Source organism: Lasioglossum baleicum, chromosome 9, assembly GCF_051020765.1.
Source record: "Lasioglossum baleicum chromosome 9, iyLasBale1, whole genome shotgun sequence".
NCBI classification, from domain to species: Eukaryota; Metazoa; Arthropoda; class Insecta; order Hymenoptera; family Halictidae; genus Lasioglossum; species Lasioglossum baleicum.
In genome coordinates, this window is record NC_134937.1 from 16,995,693 (window position 1) to 17,012,184 (window position 16,492).

The following is a 16,492-nucleotide window of genomic DNA, read 5'->3' on the forward strand; positions in this document are numbered from 1 at the left end:
GTTTCGACAGACCTCCTCCTTTCGGGTCAGGATGTGAAAGGATGAAACTTGATTAACGAGGGGGTCCGACATGCTCGCCGCAGAGATCATTTATTTCCGACGGAAAATTCCGACTAATCGATAACTAATCCTTTATTAGTTCGATCCGACCAGCAAAAAAGATCCTTTTGTTCCCCGCACTCACCTGTTTTAGTTGGACCAGTTAGCCGGAGGAACAGGCTTTTTAATCAATCCCTCGACTTCGTCGAAGCTCCTGCAATTACTATTTTTGATTAATTAGTTCATCCCTTTCCGAATCGTTAGAACGCGAGTCGAGTTTGCCGAGGTCCGCGCAAACATTTTGTTTCTTCACATTGTCAAAATACAAGTTACTCTACTATTGAAACTTTTCGCGAGATTTAGCAGGCTTTAATGTGGAATTAGCGGAAATTATTTTTGAACGAATAAAAGAATGGAATACAAGATAAAAGCTTTATATTCCAAGAATCTTAGCATAAACTGTGATGACTGCGGATACCTAAAACACTTTTAGTGCTGGACCTACTTATATAGCGTTCAAACTTTGTTCATTACCTTGTTTCTTCAAGGATATTCAAAGAAAAACATGAGTATGCTCGTGGCAAACTGTTGAAAGAGAAGCCAACACACATAGTATCCGGGAACAATGAATATACTGACAATTAGCAATATGATCGAGAGGATGTCTGCGCCATCGCGTAAAGGGGCAGTTTCGCGTCAGAAGCGAGCTGTTCGACAGGTTGATCATGGAGGAGCGTTCAGCGGACAATGGCCGCGATGTCGGCCGATAAATAAAAATAAAACGCGAGTCGGGACGCGTTAAGGCAATGCTTGGCCGGGACGTCTGACGTGCTCGAAGCACCGGAAGCATCCATTCGCCAGACAATCCCACGGTGGCCGCCTCACAATGGCGGACGTTCGATTAAGCCCGGACCGGTTGAAAATGAGGTCGCGGTTGGAACGAAGTTCCGCGGCTCCATTTCCGTTTCGAGCGGTAAATCAAAGAACGCTTGAAAATTTCCGAGCCTCCTTTTTCCTCCTATAGTATGCCGGCGTACTTGCGTTCGCGAAGATCAAGAAGCGCATTAGCGGCGTTTGACGGCGAGCGTCAGCTGCACGAGCCCGCTACACGTGCATCATGCTCGTCGCGAGCCTGGGTCGTCACCTCGACGCGAGAAAACGCGGCAGAGAGGGTGGAGAGAGAGAGAGTGTGTGTGTGTGGAAGAAAAAGAGAGGAAAGAAATAAGGACCGTGCAAAAGCACGCGAGGAAACCGCGCGACGATAGACCTTCTTACCGAACTCCTTTCCGCTCTCGTTCTTTCATCGATTTTATTTTTCATTCCCGCCAGCGAAGAAAGGCATCCCGCTGCATCTCTACGCCGCACGATGATTTATACGCGGAAGATCCACCTACGTAAGTTATGGCCCACCCTTGTCGCAATCGCGCGGCATCCTGATCCGATCGTAAATCTGGCCACTACTGTACTACGGCGACTGAGTGGATGCCGAGCGACGGTACAGCGACTCTGTTATTGTTTTGAATGGCGAAGTAATCGCGCCTGCAACCGGGCCTGCTATAATTAAACGGGGATTCGGTATCGCGGGAGGTCGGACCACTTTCGAAAATATTTAGTCGAGCCTCGGCAATGCGTGGCGTCGTTCGAATGCTGTCACGAGCTGCGCTTGTTAGAAATTGCTAAGAACTGGAGCGTATAGGATGATTGTTCCAGTAGACGATCTATTAATCCTTCACTAGCATTAGTGATCGTTTGGGGCCAGGCGAAAATTTCTTTGTTGAACTTCTTCCTTCGAATTTTGATTTTTATTGAAAAATAAAATAACACTTAAAATACTATACATTATAATTATACATTAAATTGGAGACCTCGATAAGTATCTCAGAGTTGTTTCATATTTTTTTAGTGTGGAATAGTAAACATTTAGGGCGAAGTGTTAAAGTACTATTTCGTAAAAGATTTGTGTGAAAAAATGAAGCTACGCATTGGGAAATAGACTGTTCATTAGACTGCGGATGTTTATGCAATTTTCAAATTTTGTAGACAAATTTTAAGAAAGAGGTACCAAATAAAATTCTATTTTTAGTGGTAATAGCATTTGTAGATCCAAAATAAATCAAAATCGTACTAAATTCTATCGACTTAAATAATCCAGCATTCTTTGAAAATTTTTATAAGCCATAAATGCATAAAGATCCGCAGTCTACTGATCATTCTATTGATTCATATTGTATGTATACAGGATGTCTCAGGACAGGTGACACAAGCAGTGCGTGACTCCGAGATGAACAAAAATGAATTAAAAAAGCGAATAACATTTTATCAGTTAACGCTACGTTCGAAAATTGAATTTGAGTTATTTGAGAAGTAAAGTTATGTATAAGCTGAAGAACAGAGGATATCAAGCAAGGAAGAATACAGATATGATAAACAAATGATTACCGACGTTGATTGGCGTTACAAAACATGAGAGTGAAGTAGACATTGTTGCGAAACAATGATGATTATTATAGCACGTTCCTACAATATCGATAATCGTGAAGATTGAACAATTCATTGGGTACGCTGAACAAATGCGGATACGCTTCATTTCCGAATACAAAAGGATTGCAAACACAGTAACCACATTCGGCGAATGAACAAACACTAAACATTCATGCAGGGTCCTACATGATCAATTTTAAATAATTGTGTTCATTAAGAAATATCGACGAATTTTGACAATCGTTTGATGTACGGAAACAAAAGAATATTTATATTACAGTCCAATTTGATTGGCAGAAAATTCTGTGTTTTTCGGTAAAACGAGTTCCGAGATGAAACTTCGCTGATCTTCAACAACTGATTAAAAAAAGATCAAAGGATTGATCTCGATCACAATGCAACGCACTTCTTCCGTGCCAGAAATCTGACGGAGCCTTTTAAATACTCCAGCGTGTAGACTCAGATCCACTTATTTACAACGTGCACGTTATACACTGCGCAGAATGTATCAGCGAAAAGGAGGGGGAAAAAAAATTGTTCGATCAATCGCAGCACACAAAGCAGTCGCAATTCAGCACACAAGCACGCGCTGGTGTAACGAACCCGACAGATAAAGAATTTAATTGGAAACTCAATTCTCCGATTATGACACTCCAAGTCCTTTGCAGGCGCGTAACCGTGACAAGAATTTAATTGTAGCACAGACCGAGGACATTGTTTAACTTAACGCGTTGTTTAGCACGGCATATGCGAGACTGTTCCATTTAAATCGGCCAGGCACGCTAAAAATTCCACCTCTTCGGGATGCGAGACAACGCGGAAAAGCCGAGCTCGTTGTTCAATTAGGTATCTTAATTTTCGCGACGTCCGCGAAACCTAATTACTCCCACTTGAATTGCGTGAAATTTGCGACAAAGCAGCGGCTAATCGCGTCGACACTCTTTTGCTGTTCTCTTGTCTGCGTGATTCACAATTAAACTGCATTTTATGCATTTATTATGAAAATCAGTGGATGCAATAGACAGATTAGAAGAATTGCAGAACATTCGTTTTATTAAAAAATTTTCTATCTAGTTCGAACAATTTTTATTTTATATGAAAATCCGCAGAATTATATTTTTGAGCAGCATAATCTTGAAGTACTGAAAGGAATTTTTGGTATACGAAAATCGTGTTTCCTTCTAAAGTGCCTCGTTTTCGATCATTTCTACTTGTATTATTGATAGGTAGAACGCATGAAGATTAAATAAATAAGAAACAGAGGTGAATAAAGTGACACGTAACACGAACATTCGTAATTAGACTGCGGATTTTATGCATTAATGACAAAAATGGGTAGTTGCAATTTAAAACAGTGGACAAATTTAAAAAATTTAAGAACATCAATGTATTAGTTTCAGCTTATGAACATTATTAAAGAATGAAAGAAATTATTACTTGGTCCTTGTCTGGCCAATTTTTATTTTGCATAAAGTAAAGGGGCAAGAAAAGAATGATTAACAAGCCTACTATAAAAAGGTTCTTATTGCATTAAATTATATTCTTTAGTTTTATAGTGTAGTAATATTTACTACAATCTCAAACTAACAATCTCAACAGCACCGAATGTGTACTACTATCTTCCCTATAAAATCACCCTTCGGATCCAGGCGGATTCAGTAGATTGTTTCTTGACAGGCCAGACGGTGGTCAGCCGACTTCGAGGCACCTGTGTGTTTGGGTGGAAACTCATTCTCGTTAAATTGCGAACGAGCCGGTGGCCATTAGTGGTCGATGGGGCGGTCCTTGCCACCTGTCGGGCCCGGCCTCCGCGAAACAAAACCCCTCTTCACAGTTAACCCCCGTCCCCTCGCGGCGAATGTTTAATATCAGATTTCATAGGGGGCACGCGGGGGACCGTTGGTAGCAGACGGTTTGTCAGAGGTGACAGAGGAGAACGCGACGTTCGCCAAGGCCGCGCAAAAGCCGATATCAAACGCGACGACAGCTTTGTTTCGCTGCGAATAATCCTGCGAGGGATCCACAGAGCGCCGCGACGCTCCGTGCCGTGCGACCAGTAAAAAGCTCCCGTGAATCGAGAGAACCCGGAGAGAGGAAGGCTTCATCGGTGAAACCCGCACAGACTTCAACACACTTACCACTCACGATCGTCCTTCTTCTCTCCACCGTGGCTTTTTCCTGTCGCGAGCCCAACGTTTTTACCGCTCTGATGAACGACCCAGCGCCGCTAGAAAGCTCGAACGTCTCGCCAGATTTTATTTAACGACACTGACAGAGCCAGGATTCATGGACATCCGGGCTGCAGTTGTCCTCGCTCGAAGCTCGAAAAAGGATACGAATTGCGTTGATGTCGATCGAGAGGTCGCTCGAAGATGCTCGATAACGTTGAACCTTGAGTGACTTTTTTGACTAGCGGGACCTCGGTTAAGACGCCAAGTCCTAGTATACAGGGTGGATAGTAACTGGTGGTACTACAGGACATTATTCTATATTAAAAAATAAATTGAAGATGTAAAATACAATTTTTTTATACGCGAATCTATTTCCGAAAAAATCAAGTTTAAAAATTCGGTTAAATTCTGCAGTATATGGACTACATCGAATGCTCAAGATAAAATTATTATAACTGCAGGAAGTTCCAGAATGATTGTAAAAATCGTTCATGAACAGAAAGTTCCACGATCATCCCTCGGTGGAGAAGGTCGTTTACGGTTGTCAGACTGAAAATGTTTCATTATTTTCTTTCGAATATTGCGTTTACTCCATCGTTTTAAACTCAAGTTCCACAATGAACAAAACAGATTTATGTGTACGAGAAAGAACGACTTGTTTCTAGAAGAATTTCTCCCTTCGGTCTTGTCTCTCACCGGTACATTACACAAAATGGCGCTCGCCCAAATAGGATGGCTACAATCGTCTAACGAAAACAAGGTTTCGTCTCTTTTACGAATGCTTCCTTGGAAATTAGATTCTAAAAATTTCTTCAAGAGATCGTCGAGGCTTACGGAAACTGCATCAAGAATATGACGAAAATATCAAAGCCAAGAAAACCTCATAATAATGAAAAAAATCAATATCGAGACAAAACGAGATAAAAACTCATTTGTTTTTGCACAAACGTGAAAAATTTTAGCCACCCAATTCACACACCTGACTTCCTGGTTTTTCAAAAGCGAGGTATCACTTGACTCATTTAGCATTATTAAAAATTCCATTTCGGTGCGTCGGGGAAACCCGGCAGAGAACAGTTCCGTAATTAGACAACCGGATCGTTGAACGGCCCATCGATCAAGCGGTGAAATTCCGCGAATCCGTGTGCGCGCACGCTCGCGGTTTTTTTCTATCGGAAAGAGCGCGCAGCTTGATTATGCGCTCCACGTGCACTCACTCGAGTGCCTTCTTTCCGCTTAATGATTCCGCGTACACTCGGCGGCTCGTACCCCGCTAATAGTTTCTGCCCCAAATGTTCACCGTAACAAGGCCGTTTAGTCATGTTCCGCCCCATGGCGCGACCCCATAAAAGAATTCCTGATCCTCGATGTCTCTATCTCTCTCCGACTTCGGGAGAGACCGTTTTTAATATTCCGAGGAGAGGCAAGCAAAAAAAAAAAAAAGAAAAATGAATGTCGAGCGAGGGACGGCATTCGTCGCGACATTTTCAGTGACCCAATTTCGAACAATTTGCACGGTCGCATCGAACGACGAGAAAAGCGAACTCGTTTAATCCGCTGGTCCCCGCTTTTTGAAGTAGAAGTAACGCTTGTTGCGGACCGTTCTGCTTTATTTTCCTCATTTTTTTCTGTCTCTGTATGTGCGCAGACGTGGCTCACGGCAACTTCACGCCGGAGGAAGCACCGACAACCGAGTCACCGATTCAGAGCGACGTTTTCGTCGAGAAAAATGGCGCCGCGGAGGGCGAGCTTCCGGTCTCCACGGCGAAACACGACGACCCGACGTACATGGCGGTCGTGATCGGAGTGCTAACTGCGGTGATACTCCTGCTGGCCGTCGCGATATTCCTGATCGTCTCCAGACACAGGCAACGGAAGTGTTTCGCAAGTCCCATGACCGGAAAGGCGCCCTCTCATCTCGGATCCACCTGCGCTACCGTCGAGAAGGGAGCTGCGCTGATGGCTTACACCTTGGAGGACGACGAAAGGTATTCCTTCAATTTTTTACACTATACAGTAGTGCGCGCTTCAGGTGGCATCTCCTATGCGCGTCTGGATATTCCGTTTTGCAATCCTGGGGCCTCTTATACTCCATTCGTCACGAACGCAAACTTGTGCGTCCAGACGTGGAGTATGAATCGCAAAACGCTGCGTCCAGACGTGCTTAGGAGGTCCCACCTTTAAGCGTCCGCCATTAACCCCCCAAAGTCCAAAACAAAATGGGACCTCGGGCTTCGAACGGACCGATTGAAACTTGTTACGTAGGTACTCACACTCACGCTAACTGGACCGCGGATTTTATGAATTGGCGACGAACTTGTGCAGATGAAATTTGAAATAGTAGGAAGGCTAACAAAAAGTAAAAACCATCTAGCTTTACAGATGAATTCGCAGCCACAGATTTCATTGCATAAAATGTTCCAAATTCCGGATCGACAAATGCTTCCTCTGTGAAAAAGAAATATTTCGCGGACATGTTCTTTTGTCTTTGCACGCGGTGGACCGCACCGTCAGCCATATTCTGCATTTACGTTTACGTTGCAGCTTAGTTGGTCGAAGCAGTCGCCCGGAAAACGAAAGATCCGAGTGCAACTCTCGGTTCTTTTCTCTGCGCGGTTGTAAAGCAACAAATGGATTCCAAAAAATATCGTCAGAAACGTTTCATTTTGAAATACTTTCATACAACGTTCCAGCATCAGTCGTGGCTAATTGAAATTTCGGTAGAAAATTGAATTCATTCCGTAATGGATTCTTTGAAAAGTAATACGAATGATTTGAGTACATATTTTTGAAAATATTTGTACTCTTACGAACCACGTTTTTGATACTCGTCTTGTTGGTATAAAAAAGTGAGCGATATCGTTTCTGTGTGCTGAAGCTATCGTTTGTGTGAAAGAAAACGACGCGGATATGAAGGATTTGCGGCTTTCCCCGTTGTAGTAAATATTGCTGTTAATAATATTAGCTTTCGAGATAGGCCTACGGTTCCGTGTCAATTTCGTGTCGACCGTTCACAAACATCGTGGTTTACCGATTTTAGAGCCATGCTTAGATTCCAATGAAACACTGTTTGCGAACTGTCCGCATGAAGGCAATAAAGGATCGATACAATCGCCTGTTAAACAATGTTCACAGACCATTTATAGACAATCCTATAACTACAGAAAATCTTATGTTTAATGCAGGACACAATTATTTCAAACTACTCCTTTGTTATGATATAAAATATCGTTTCGTGCACCTGCACTTTACAGCGGAGACTGTACAAGCAATCGCAATCAAATATTTGAACGTTGTCGATGGTATCGATATTGCACTTTTACAGTAACACAATATTTAAAAAATGAAATGTCGTGTTTGTGAAAGGTAAATGACTCCGATGTCCACGTTCATTATTTATTTATTTATTTTATTATTATATTTTTTGACAGACATTACGTCGAAGGCTGCAGTCCTTAAATAAGTTTTATTTACGTAGCATAATTTGTTGAGAGATTTCAACTAAATTTATAATACCGTGTTCACAGGTAATCTTGATATCTCCAATTGTATTTTTCACATATCCGAGATATTTTATATTTTTCACATCCCAGATAAAGCCCGGGCAACTTTTTCCCCGCTGTCGCATCACGACTCCCACTGCCAGTGTACCAGTTCCGCCACTATCAACTATTTCATATTGCCCCCACCGTGGCTCGCGTGACTGCTAGTCTAATCTCCTCAAACCCCTCCTGCACTCCACAGGAATTTGGTAGAGAGTTCTATCCCAGATCATAAGATTGTAATCCGTGTTGGGCAAATTTTATTTTAAATAATAAATAATTAAATAATAAATAAACGTGTGATTTTAGTTGCAAATAATAACTAAACGTTTTATCTAAATAATTCCGAAAGTGATCTATTTATTAATTCTTATTTGCAAATAAAAGATTATTTATTATTTGGATTGAGGTGGAAATCAAATAAATAGTTTTTGGTCTTCTCTTATTTCTTGTATTTTGTATATACTTAACAATTAACTTTATTATTTTAAATAATTCTATTTAGACTTGCTCAAATAATAAATAATTATTTTTGCTTTTTATTTGAATATCCAAATAACAAATAACTTGTTATTTAAATTTTTATTTAAACGATTATTTATTTATTGCCCAATACTGATTATAATTTATACAAAATCAAATTTCCTCTGTGCAATTTACAAAAGCTAGAACGCAAATATATATCTTAAATAAAAGGAAACCTTTGATTAGGATATTTAAGATCTAGAAGAGCTGGAGAAGCAATTCTTGCGACAAACCTGAACTTTAGAGTTTCAGTTTTATTAACTAAATTAGTTTGATTTTGCGTGATTTTTTCATTGCAGTCGCGTGTGAAAGAGTGTTCAAACGTTAATGCGAGTCGTTGTATTTCCTGAACGGCAAAGGGCTTGCTAAAAATTTGCTAATAGGAGACGTCGCGACCCGCGACATCCTCCCCCAACTTTCGAAGCATTCACGGTACTCCGCAACAACGGAAGCCACCTTCCAATAAACTTTCTATCCGCCGTGCTCGTTAGTGGATGTCCAATAACGTCCAATAACAGACATCCTCGGGCAATATATCGAGTTTGTATGGCACGAATGTCTCCAGACGAGATCCTCGATCCGTCGTACCTTGGCCGCGCGTCGCGCACGTTTCAACATTGATCTTCAGCGTTGCCGTCGCGCCGCTTTGTACAACCTGATATCGCCGTTCCGAGGGAGCATCCGAAAAAAGATCGGCGCGCTTTTTCGACTACGTGTACCGCCCACCCCTTTGACGAATATCTAACATGCACTCGAGCTGAACGACGACGTAACTTCCATGCAGAAAGGAGTACCCACTCGAAAAATGATGCACTTCCGCCGCTACAGAACGCGCTTTAAGGTCCGATATTTTTTATGTCGCTGCATCATACGTATTCCCTTTGCATGGTTTCACTATTATTCTTTCAAACGACTCATAAACTGCCGCCGCTTCGCGCAGCCGTAAACCTGGACCACACAGGTGACAACAATCCCATTCGAAGGGAGGCCATTTAGAAATACGTGTGCGTGTGGTACTTCCTGGCTGTGCTATGGCAACTGATTGTTAGTCATTGTACTAGAGAACTGGTGCTACGAATTGCAGGTGTATTGACGTGTTACAACTTTTCATAAAAATCATTGCGACCTATTGTGATCAATAGACTGCGGATTTTATGCACTTACGACAAAAATGAGGAGGTGTAATTTAAACTAGCAAAAATTATATTATTTTCAACCTAGTAAACATGACAGGGGAGAAAATAAATTTCTATTTCACTCCAGTTTGTTGCAATTCAGGTAAGAAATCCGCAGTCTAGTGATCACCATCTCATTTTCAGAAACTTCGCAATTTTCTTTTTGATTCGTCGGCTAATTCTTTTACGAGAAAATTTTGTTCACTTTTACTTTACTATTTGATGAATGATACTATCTGAAGAAATGTTAAATATTATTTAGACCCAATTTCTGTCGATTCGTCTCTAATAATTTAAAAAATGGGACAGCTGTGATCATACATCTGCGGATTTTCTGCATTTATAACAATAACGTATATTTTCACGATCCTATGCTTGTAATTAATACAGATAATTTTTACTTTGCACAAAGATCGACAGTCTATGACAGATAAATGAAGCAAAGGTAACGCAAATCCCAACGATAATTATCCAGATAAAATTAGCCACGGTTGTATAGCGTTGAAACACGTATTCGGAAATATCTGAACGAAGCCGTTTGAGCAAACACCGTCGCGCGGTTATTTCTTTTTAGTCAGGGGCGCATAGTGACCAGTCAGTTAAGCAGAAATTCTCGGCGGGTCGTCACGGTAAAGAGATAGGTACTGTGAAATATGAAATATCTCCTGGCATCGGGGGAATTCAGTTCCCGGTGCTGAGAGCATTTCCCATCTTCCATCCGCGGTCCCGGGCAATATTAACGCGGATTCCCGCAGTGGTTGACGGTCGGAAACGAGTTCGTTTCTTCTTTCTAGATACGCGGGCGGTTCGTTGCCGACGTTGCCGCGGGACCTGGGCAATCGTCTCCTGGACATCGTGAAGCTCGACGACTACCAAGAACCGTACCAGGCACTAAAGTACGCCCCGTACTACAGCTACAGCACCGTTGTTATGGAGATGCAAGACATGATGCTGAACAACAAGAGCACCAACATCAATCACTCAGGTATGCCGCGTTCGTGCACGCCGCCGCGCCGCGCCGGACCGGTGTTGTTTTACACGCATATATGCTCGCGAGCGCGCGGGCGCAGGCGAGCGCAGGCGAGCGCTCACGTGGCGCTCGTATATTTATACCGGTATACACATTAAACGGTTGCACCACGAGTACAGAGCAATCCCTCGGTATGTAGTATACATACGCGTGTACCAAACAACAAAGCGTTCGCCTGACCGCAATCAATACATCGCGTGCCGCCCGTTATACCCCTTCTGGTCCGTGCCCGTTCCTCCTTTGCTATATCATCCACAGCGGTGTACGCGAACGGTGCAGTTGACACATCGTACGATTATGCGGTACCGGAACTCGGCACGGTGCCCCTGCTCAACCAGGACGGCACAGGACGAGGCCCTGCCGTTTCCAGCAACGCCACCGACCAGGACAGCCTCTTCTCCAAGACCTCCGCTCGCGCCAACAAGACCGAAGACAAAAAGGTACACGCTCAATCTTTACCGTTCAAGCTCGCTAATCAGCGTCCTAACCCTCGCGAGGCTTTCGACGATTTCATGGCAGCCGCTAGATTCACTCAAATCAATGTTTTTGAATATACTTTATAAGCTAGAGGACACACCAAGGTCAACTATAGTTTATTAAATGGAATAGTGTATTTTTCCATGTACTATGTAATAGGGCGTTTTGAGACGCTTAGAGGGACCTACGAGTCTAGGTCGTTCAAGATCGTTGAAGGTCATCCGCGATAGAAAATATTTTACTTCGAGTTGACCTTCATGCGGATGCCATTCTTCGTGGGTTGATCAGCCATATTCAAAATAGTAATGAATAGACTGCGGACCTTTACGCATTTATATTAAAATTGAGTAGATGAAATTCATAATTGTTGAAAAATTTCTAAAATTGAAGGTGAGAAGGAATGACATTCAATTTAGTTTCTATTTCTTGCAATCGATGCAGACAATTTTTATTTTGCATAAAGATCAGCAGTCTGGTAATGAATATTGAATAAATTACAATTATTGTGTAGCCGCGAAGTAAATCGAAGGGCGAAGGTTTAATCCAATGAGTAATCTCGCTGCTAAGGTGTCTACTAATATTCTCTGTCCAACACGCTGTTGTTGACACCAGCTCGCTCTAGTTGCCTCAACCTTGCTCTCACCTGCTCCAGTTTGCTTTGCATCGTTCCCTACAATCCTAACAGTGTACCCCAACCTGCTTCAACCAGTTCCATTCTGCTCTAGTCAGTTTCAACACGCAGCAACTCCCTCGAGAGTCCACGAACATTAACAATTATATGTAAATATATGTAGCAGTTCCATATTTATCCAGCTGCCAAATTATAAAATTTTAATTATTTATATATAATGAAACACACGGATGCAATCAAACGTGCTTTCGTCAAGCGACTGCTGAAATATTAGAGTACCCGAATGGTGTAGAGGTACTAGGCGCTCCACTGTAACATTTTCCAGGTTTAATTGATTTTTAAATAATAATTGGAACGCGAGCTCGGCGTTGACATGCCGGGAAATTGCCACTCGCGTTTTAAATAAATAAACAGATTTAATTTTAAACAGTTTGAAAGGCCGTTGAAATTGTCGAACATACAATTATTCATCAAAGCTTTCACGCTCGTTGAATACTTCAAACGCTTTCGGCGCGAGCTGCAAAGCGACTCTTTAAATGGTTCAATCTTTTTCTACGCGTACAGTCTAATTCGTTCCCGCGGCACGAACTTTCCAGCGAGGACGACAAGCATGGAAACGCGAAAATATATACCGCCGACAAAGGCGGTGCTTAACAAGGAGGAAAAATAATCGCAACGTCCGATCGAGAATAAAATAAACGAACGGGAGAAGCGTAGGAGAGAGAGAGTAGCTCGGCTACGTTATCGTGCCGATCTATAAATAATGACCAATCCTTGGTGAAGGTAAAACGTACCCGTAGTTCCGCAGTAACCATTAAACGTTCCCCTCATTCGTCGAGAGAAGGTTCGCAATTAATAATTTAAATCAATATGGCGGAACGAGTGCACACGAGTTCGAGCCGGCTATATCTCCCGCGGGCATAGTGCTTTGAAAATTTCATCTCGATTTAAGATTTCCGCGAAAGAATTACACCCCCCTAGAAATTCTGGCGCGAACGCCTTGCTCTCGAGCTCCCTGTCTGCGCCATTTTCTTCCCTTTCGAGGCAATTTCAATCTGGTCGCTATCCTCAAGATGTCTTTAAGCAGACGCCACTATGATACAAAGAGATAATTGTAGATGTAAGACGATGATAATAGAATAAACGTCTTTGTCCTCGTCGACGCCTCTGGCACGTGCACGCTAGCCCAACCTTGGAATTCTAAACACCTAGTCCATCCTTCTGCGGCTTCAAGGAACAAATGGCCACGGAAAACGCATTGGGTGTTGTCATTGTCTTCAAATCAAGTGCCTTTGTTTCCTATTCTGAACATGGACGATTGCCTTTTGTTTCTTTACCGTTACCATGCTGATGTGCTTCACTCTTCCGAAAGTAATATCGGGACTAATAATAGTATCATTTGCTTGCGGGCACAAAATTGAATAGGGTAATTTCGGGAGAGATGTACTACATTTTGTTTTCTGCATATAAAAATTTTATTAAAAAGAATTGAAAGTGTAGACAGGCATAGTTGAATTCTTTATTTAAATCTCTTTAATAAAATATTATATAATGTTACATGAGTAAAACTTTTGTATTGATATATGTATTAATATACTGTTTAAAAAAGGTCGAAAAAGTGCATCTCTCCCTACGGTCTGGGGTGAGATGCACTCCTTTATTTATAACTTCTTCTCTCTACTTCTATTCTTTCTTTTATCCACCACACATTTTACATAAAGTAGTATACATTGTACATGTTTCATGGAGCGTGCACAAATACAGAAAATTTAGTTCAGTACTAGCAATAGTTTTTTTGCGAATATCTCGGAAACTAAAAGGGATCCCCATATATATGAACAGGTAATGAAAAATAAAGTGTATGATGTCAACAAATAGTGTGTCAAACAACAAGTCTCAGTTTTAATTTATCGCGTTGTAATTAATTGAGAAAGGGTTGCTCCTGACGAAAACGACTGCTTAGTATACTTACATAAATTACTGGTGCATCTATTCCTAAATTGAGGGAGAATCGCACCTATACAAAAACAAGAACCAGTGCAAAACATTTTATCATAACACGATGAAAAATCGTAAAGGAGAAACCATTGTCTCTATTTAAGTCGATACTGATAGTTAAAACCATACAATAAGAACGTAATAACATTTGTACTTACCACTGACAAAAATACTTCGCCAGAAGTTCGGAGTACTAAGAAGTTTTTATGCTTCTGTTAAACGCGTAAATGATTTGATACAATGATAAATTGTAGCTTGAATGTTGAGAACTGGGGAAGATATGCCTACGGCTGTGACAACTATAAAAATTGCCACGAGGCGTTATTATCCTTAGGTAGGTGGCAATATATCTACAGTAAAACAAATCTATATCAAGAATATAAGAGTAGTTGACAGGAAAACTTCCAGAAGCACAAAATTGAATACTTCGAGAAACAATCTACCTAAAAATGGAAGATATGGTTGCAGATAGGAAAAAGGTAAAAGCTCGCTGGGGTGACCGCGCGTCGCGTGAACTTCCACCGTTTGTAGATTTCATAGTTTCGGAAAAGTAGCAGTATTTCTACGGTAAAATAAACAGACCTCTATCAAGAATATCAGAGTACTGTGCACAGGCTTCTGTGGGATGAGCGAAAAGGTAGAAGAGGCAAAAAGGGGAAGAGGTACGCACGGTCGACGTCAAACGCGCTAGACGTTCCCCAGGGCTCCCTTTCGCATAAAAAATTACCAAATTACGACTAAAGGTCAATAGAAGAGCGCCGGATCGATAGCGAGCCTCCTTCGAATTGGTCAATACTCTTTCGAGACCGATCTCTCCCGATATCGTTATGTATATCGATAAAGGTAAAGGTAAAGGTAACGATAAAGTTAAAGTCATGTTCCCCGCGTTGTACATGGCGAAGACTTGCTGAACTTCATGTACTTACAAATTCCAGTGAAAGATGATACAGCTTCATTTTATTCTCAACTTACCGGAACCATTTCTGAAGAAAATAGAATTACGTTTAAGATCTCTTAAATTGAGCCCATAAAAATGCTGCGCGAAGTTTCTGCTGTTTGGTGATGACGTATCGTAAAGAACAGCTGCAAATTTTAACTCGCAATTTATTGCGCATTTTGTTGATGTAACAAGCTTGCTGGTTATTGGTCCACGGAAAGAAGTTGCCTAGATTGCAGGAAGTGTTTCATTTATGCTGCATTCTTTCCCGAAATAAGTTTAGAATTACCTTTCTTGTCATGTTGTGGCTAAGAAATTTACTTTGATTGATAGTATTTTGAAATGATTGAAAATCAACGGTGGACGATATGATATATTTATTGTATAATTATTTCAGTAAATTCTCTTCTAAAATTCGTTTAAAATGATTCACGATAACCTTATCGAACAATAAAAGTGACTAACGTGTGTTGCTTCATAAAAATGACAAGATCCAATTTATTTAGATTTCGTACGATTTTTATTATAGCACGTGCTTGAATAATATAATTTATTCTTATATTGTAATATAATATAATTATTATATTTGAATAATATTAATTTATATGAAATCATTTTTTAAAAGTTCAAGAACGTCTTCGATTTTATGCAACGTCGTGTTTGTTTAATTCACATTTCGAATAAATAGTGAATTCATTCTTTTCGTTATTTGTAAACGACTCCAGTAGTTTACGTTTAAATCTCATTTTATTTACACAATTAACAATCATTTATCATGACACTGATTTGGTACGAGTGTGTACAACAAATGAAGTTGCGAAAACTGAGAACGAACGAGGCTCGAAACACAAAACAAAAATAGTGAAAAATCAAAGGAGTACCGCAACCATTTTCGGGGGGTGTGTACGCGTGTTAAACGAGTCTACAAAAGTACAAACACAGACTGGATAATTAAGGTCCTGGCTAACCGAGCGAGCCACCGCGTATCAAAATAATGACGCCGGCCACAATAATGAGTGCCGCGAGAAGTTACCGGCCGGCAAACAAATAAAGTATCGCGTATTCGGCACCGCTTCCGCACAATCTGCAGAATCATTCGATTGATCGATTCGCCGATATATAAACGAACCGCCGTCAACGGGATATGCGTCGAACCCTTTCGCGGATACCCTCGGAGCAACCCTCGTGGAATGTATCATCATTACGCGGTCCGGTGCCTTCCGGGCCAGTTCGCTCTGTTAATTGCGGAGAGAAAGCGCATCGTGTAATCACGTTTGCAATCCTATCCGGCGTCCCGCTCCGCCCTGCCCCTCGCCCGATGGCCAGGTTGTTCCCGTTTCATCCCCCGGTCTTCCTCCGCTTTCTCTCTCTGTCGGCTCGCGTGCCGACATCGCAGGAATATTACGCGATTCGGCAACCTGCGCCTAAATCGCGCCGCCGCGCCGCGATCTGCCGGAATAAAAATACGCCACGCCAAATTTGTAGC

General features: G+C 41.6%; 1 protein-coding gene across 2 annotated transcripts in view; it reads left to right on the plus strand.

Annotated features, from left to right (window-relative positions):
• Positions 1 to 16,492, plus strand: part of LOC143211967 (discoidin domain-containing receptor 2) — a 243,136-nt gene that overhangs the window by 196,870 nt on the left and 29,774 nt on the right. For both annotated transcript variants that reach the window (XM_076430163.1, XM_076430162.1), the window contains exons 9-11: positions 6,340 to 6,679; positions 10,728 to 10,918; positions 11,222 to 11,403. In XM_076430163.1, the coding sequence (XP_076286278.1) occupies positions 6,340 to 6,679; positions 10,728 to 10,918; positions 11,222 to 11,403 (713 nt within the window). The remainder of the gene's footprint in view (positions 1 to 6,339; positions 6,680 to 10,727; positions 10,919 to 11,221; positions 11,404 to 16,492) is intronic.